The following is a 6,048-nucleotide window of genomic DNA, read 5'->3' as shown; positions in this document are numbered from 1 at the left end:
TCATACACTGCTACTAGTTTTAATATACACATTTTGTTTAATCATATAAGATTTTATAGCGACAAAAAAAGAATAGGAATTCCAATGTGTGAAAATTTAGTGAAGATTCGAAGTGGTTTTGGTTGGAATATCATATTGAAACTCGAAAAAGAAGACATAAATAAATTATATATATTTGTATATCGGGTGTAGAAACGGCATACAAAATATATGCATCTAACATAATTGTATATAAATTGTAGTTTTGATCGGATTTTGTACAAAATATTTGCATTTAATTGTAGATAAATGTAGATATATTATAGATTTTGACCAGATTTGTTTATATCTTATAAAAAAATTTAGTTACTTACCATAAATAGGAAAACTTAGACAAAACCGAATAAATATATTTAAAATCTCGTGTAAATATACGATAAAGTCCCAATTGGAAGCTCAATAGCGGGGCCTAGTGTAGAGACTAGCCAAAATTGAGTATTGAATGAGGTTATGGTGAAAACAAAATAAAGAATAATATGATTTGGGGAAAAATGAACAGAAAAGGAGAAAAAAGAAAAAAAGATAAAGAAAAATAAATGAGAAAGATAAAATAAAAGAAGCAGTGAAATAAATTTAAAAAAAAAAATCGAATTACCCAGAAAAGCTACAATGGATAGAAAAGATAATTAGTTTGATTGGTAAAAAAGTAAATGAGTAGGCAAGGATAATTAGTTTGATTTTTGTAGTTATAACTTACACAAATGTTCCAAATAAGTCTAAACATATCAACCCCTAGTCATTAGTTATAGACTTACCAAAACTAGGCAAACACATATAAAAAATGAAAAACCAAATAAATAAGGTTCTTTCTCTCAAAGAATCACATGCAAAAATCACCTTCCATATTTTTAAGCATGATTAGCAGCATTCGATGCAAGACGGAAAGGAAATTTCATGGATGAGGTAGTAAATAGGAAAAATTTCACATTAGAACAACTAGGCTCCATACTTTTCAATTTTATAGCTCATATTTCAATTTACAACCAACTAGCCCAAAAATAATAGGCTAACATTCAACATCCAACTCCAATAGGTTCTCAAAATTGCTATTTAATTTTTAAAAAAGATTTCTCAAGCTTTTAAATTAATTTTCAAATTAGTAACTGTGACTCACATATTAATTCAACAAACCAAATTTATTTGTGTAGTGAAAAATAGATTTTTAACAAGCTTAAATATGTGAGTTTAAATTTTAAATTTGATTTTGTGAGAAATTTGGAGTGGATATTATTTAGACTTGTTAGAAATAGTATAAGGAGGTTGTATATAAAATTTGAAGTCATTTAATGGAGATTTGGACTGGTTTTGAACAAGAATTGCAACTGAAAATCGTGGAAGAAGTTTGTCTACAAACACTTGTATAAAGGTGTATAAAAGTGTATAATAGTGTATAAGATATGTTTCTACACTCATATACACTATTATACAAGATTATACATAATTATACAATAAAACATCTTCTTCCTTGTGTCTTTTCTGAAATTTAACTCAAATCTACTCCAAATCACTTCAAATTTAAATTTTGAATTACTTTTGATATTTTCAATTAATTAGAACAACACCCAATCCAAACAACTAACAAATTCAAAAAAATTCATTTTCAAAATCAAAGCTTTGAATGGTTTTCAATGTTGGACTTCTACTTTTTAATTTTCTTATATTGCAAGCAGGTGACACAAGAGGAGAAACAGAAAATACACGGCCCCTTGAAGCATGTGTAGAAGCTGTGAGAAGAAGAGAGAGTGAAAGCAATGGTTGTGAGAACAAAGAATTAACTTCATAGCTTTTAGAAGCAATAGTTGTAAGAACACAAATTTTGAATTTGCAAGTGATTTCAAAATATGTACAATGTGGGTTAGGTGGGGTAAAACTTAAAAACGTGGGTCATTTTTGTTATGGTGTGAAGTCACATGTATTTTCTTGTAATTCTTCATTAGTAAGGTGATAAAATACAAAAAATAAATATACAATATTAAAAAAATCTAAGCAAAAAAGGAACTTTTTCAATGGGTATAGTTGAAATTCATTGAAAACATATAGATAAGTCAAAAAATTTGTAATTAAATCGAGTTCAAAAAATTCTTTTGCGACACATGTATCAAACATGTATCACACATATATCCCATACACAGGTATACATGGATATTCATGTGATACACAATTGATATAAATATGATATATATGTGATACATAAATGATACACAATGTGATACACATATCATTTTTTTCATGTTGAGTTTTTACTTCGAATTTTCAATGCAAACCACCTCAAAACTTCACCAAATCATCCCAAAACTGAAATTCAAGTTCCTTAAGATGTACCCAATCTATTCTAATAACAGTCACTCAAAAAAATTGATATTTTTTTGCTACAAATAGCTAATTAGCTAATATTAGTAATATTCTATGAATTGACCAATTTTTATATTGAGATACTTATAAATGGACATAACTGGTCATTTTCCTTTTTGATTCTTTCCCAAAGCATGCATTTGGAAGCTCAATCGCGGGGCCCGGTGTAGATGGGTATTTAAGACCTGCATATTATTGGGCAATTTATGTTATTCAATTGTATGGCCCATGTCCTCTTAGGACTTATCGTTGTCAAGATAAATGTAGCTATCAGTATTATATAACCGTTTTACAAACGTATCTAACTTTGATGTCACTATTCCCTTATGCAGCCTAAGATTCATCCTTTGATGGGTGATCAAAATTAACTCTCTGATTGTATTGTTTGTTAAGATTTGATTGAGAAGGAGACTTATTGTTGGCACTTGCATGGAAAGAAGCCATATCAGAACCAAAATGAGTAGTATGAATGACTTGTCTTTGTTTTTTATCTTGTAAAAGAATGTTATAGACATTGTCAAGTGAAGACAGTGGATTCATGAGTTGAATGTTGCTCTTAACATTAACATATGTCTCGTTCAACCCCATTAGAAATTGATGCACTCAATTTTCTTCTTCTTCCTGATCCAGACCAGGCTTTGCAGCACAATTATAATTTTTTGCATGATTGGAAGACATGACTGTCAGTTCATCCCAAAGCCTCTTTAACTTGTTAAAATAAGATACAATATCAAGAGCCCCTTGACATGTAAGCCAACTCCCTCTTAATTTCGAATTTCTTAGTTCCATTAATTGTTCCATACCTAATATTTAATTGCCTCCAAATACTCTCAGCAGTCTCTGAATATTGAACACTTTCTGCAATCTCAGCGGACAAGGAGCTTGTCAACCAGGAAATTACCATGTTGTTCACCCTATCCCATTGTTTGCACTCAGGTGAATTAATAGGAGACCTAGGGAGAGTTCCATCGATAAAAGCTATTTTATTTCTAGCTGAAAGAGACACGATAATGCTCCTTTTCCAACCTCCAAATCCAGTATCGGAGAAAGGAACACCAACCAGTGATGTACCAGGGACATCACTAGGATGAAGGAACAGATAACTTGAAGCACGAGGAGTGAATTCAGGCTCATTACCAGTAGTACCAACCATTTTTGTGAATTAATACCAACAATATATTTCAACTGTTACTAATATATTCTATGTTGCAACAATAGAATATGAGTATCATTCTATGTTGTAACAATATATTTTAACTGTTACTAATACATTATTTTTGGTATACTATATGTTAAAATAAGTTGTTTACTGATAATTAATATAGAAAAAAATAAAAATATACTATATCAGTTATCTTTTTTATTAATATAGTAAAAAAAATAGAAAATAAGAGCCAAAATGGGTGAAAGAATTAAACATATTAGCGTTTCAACCAAAACCTTGAGGTCTTCAATTCCAATTGCAGCCAGGACGGAGAATAAATCTATTAAAGATAGAGGAAGAAATGAATTGCGGAGAAGCAATTTCTCTCTGTAAAAATATCCGTGGTACAAAATTCTTCATGTTTGATTGGTGTTTGATCATGTGTCTCCTTATTAAACTTTTATTTATATTTACCGGCTTCTTACATTAATTTTTTGCAGAGTATCACAGAAATCCAATTCCTTTGCCTGTAGTCTTTCAATGAAAAATAGTGCATGTTATGTCATCAGAAAAGCCACCTTCCTTTCATTTAACATTGATTATTTCATTGTCTTTTTGCAGGGCAAGATGTCTTCAGCTCTTGATTGTCGAACGATTCTTCTGTTTGTCCAAAGTCTATTAGGAGATTCGAGATTTTTCTGCGCCGCCTTCCCTTCGTTGTTTATTTAATATTTTTACCTTATCCTAACTGTAATTTCTTTTGCAGAACAAAATATTGAGAGCCCTCTTAATAGCCTGTTGCAACACCTTTGGAAGAACAAGGAAGGTAGCACTTATTCTATTCAAGTAAAGTCTATATCTATTTTCTTCTCCATCACTTAAATCTAATAGAGGCATTTGTCTGTTTGTATAGAACCTTAACATTTTCACAAACTACAGAATCAAAATCATGTGCATGTGCTTAAAAGTTCACTTGAAGTATTTGTATGGCTTAAGCTTAGGATTGGAATGAAATTCATAAAGATTGTCGAAGCGTCCAATTTGGTATAGAAAGATGGTAAAGAAGCATTTTTTAGCTGGAGAAGCAATTGATAGTTAACTAATAGCCGGTTTGTCCAAGCTTCTTTTTTGGCCAAAAGGGTTTTTTTTTTTTTGCCAAAAATTGAGGTGTTTGGCCAAACTTTTGGAAGGAAAAAAGTGCTTTTGAGGAGAAGCAGAAAAATGTAGTTTCTCTCTAAAAGTACTTTTTTTGAGAAACACTTTTGAGAAAAATACACTTAGAAGCAGTTTTTTAAAGTTTGGTCAAACACTAATTGTTGCTCAGAAGTGTTTTTCAAACTAATTAGTCAAACACAAACTGCTTCTCACCAAAAGTACTTTTGAGAAAAACGCTTCTCAAAATAAGGTGATTTTTGCAGCTTGGCCAAACGGGCTATAAGTCCCTCAATATCTTGGTATAGGCTTCAAGTGCAAGCGAAAATAAGTAGGAATTAGGTAGTTGAGAACTTCCTAGGATTTGACTTAATATATGGATAGGTACAAGAGAACCTTGGGTTGTTTTCTTTTCATGTTTCCTTGGTTATAAGCAAAAAAGTGTGAATCATGACCTAATGTAATTTGCTAGGATGCTGCGGCAAGCAAAGAGATCGAGAACATAGCTTTTTCAGCAAGATGTGGAGTTTATTGATGTGAAGAGCATGCCTTCTATTATACTCTTACCCACAGTTCTATTTAATTTAATAGTTTATCCAAGAGTTATTTAATGAATCGGTTTGGATAGATATCACAAATGATGAAGCAATTTCTTTCATATGTCTGTCATCAAAGCTTGCTTTTGTAATCCATATTTGTATACTTATTTTTTAACTTGAAGTAGTTGTATGACCATATCTTTGTTCAGTGCAAGTAGCTCTTTATTTGCTTTTTCAAATGTAATGTCCTCTTTCTTAGAAGCATTTTTGGAAGTAACAAATGTTACTTTGAGTAGTTTCAAATCTGATTTAACTTGAAATGATTTTTTTGAAGGGAAACTTGCACAAATGTCCCAAATAAGTTTCAACTTACCAACCTCTAGTCATTAGTCATAGACTTGTCAAAACTAGTCAAGTACATATAAAAATTAAAAAACGAAATAAATAAGGTTCTTTATGCAAGAATCACCTCCATATTTTTAAACATATGCAAGACGGAAAGGAAATTTCATGGATGAGGTAGCAAATAAGGCGATAAAATACCAAAAATATATATAATATTCCAAAAATCTAAGCAAAAAGGAACTCTTTCAATGGGTATAGTTGAAATTCATTGAAAAGATATAGATAAGTCAATATACAAAATTTGAGGAAGATTGGAGGTGACTTGGACTGGTTTTGTATCAAAATTCATAATTAAATTGAGTTCAAAAAATTCTTCTGCAAACCATGTATCAAACATATATCACACACATGTATACATGGATATACATGTGATACACAATTGATACAAATACGATACATATGTCATACACAAATGAT

General features: G+C 30.7%; 1 protein-coding gene and 1 long non-coding RNA gene across 2 annotated transcripts; one reads left to right on the top strand and one right to left on the bottom strand.

Annotated features, from left to right (window-relative positions):
• Nucleotides 1-3,121: 3,121 nt before the first annotated feature.
• Nucleotides 3,122-3,544, bottom strand: LOC138878377 (uncharacterized). The gene has a single exon (XM_070158050.1). The coding sequence runs from the start codon at nt 3,542-3,544 to the stop codon at nt 3,122-3,124; it is 423 nt and encodes a 140-aa protein (XP_070014151.1).
• Nucleotides 3,545-3,834: 290 nt separating this feature from the next.
• On the top strand, nt 3,835-5,408 carry LOC104245658 (uncharacterized). The gene is made up of 3 exons (XR_715792.2): nt 3,835-3,939; nt 4,157-4,361; nt 5,160-5,408. It is a non-coding gene; the product is annotated as an uncharacterized lncRNA (long non-coding RNA).
• Nucleotides 5,409-6,048: the final 640 nt, after the last annotated feature.

Source organism: Nicotiana sylvestris, chromosome 1 (assembly GCF_000393655.2).
Source record: "Nicotiana sylvestris chromosome 1, ASM39365v2, whole genome shotgun sequence".
Classification (NCBI taxonomy): domain Eukaryota; kingdom Viridiplantae; phylum Streptophyta; class Magnoliopsida; order Solanales; family Solanaceae; genus Nicotiana; species Nicotiana sylvestris.
Note: the sequence above shows the minus strand (reverse complement) of the source record. Positions and strands in the feature narration are given on the sequence as shown.

Bases quoted from the DNA above. Each gene is read 5' to 3' on its own strand.
- LOC138878377 (XM_070158050.1), bottom strand. From the start codon at position 3,544: ATGGTTGGTACTACTGGTAATGAGCCTGAATTCACTCCTCGTGCTTCA.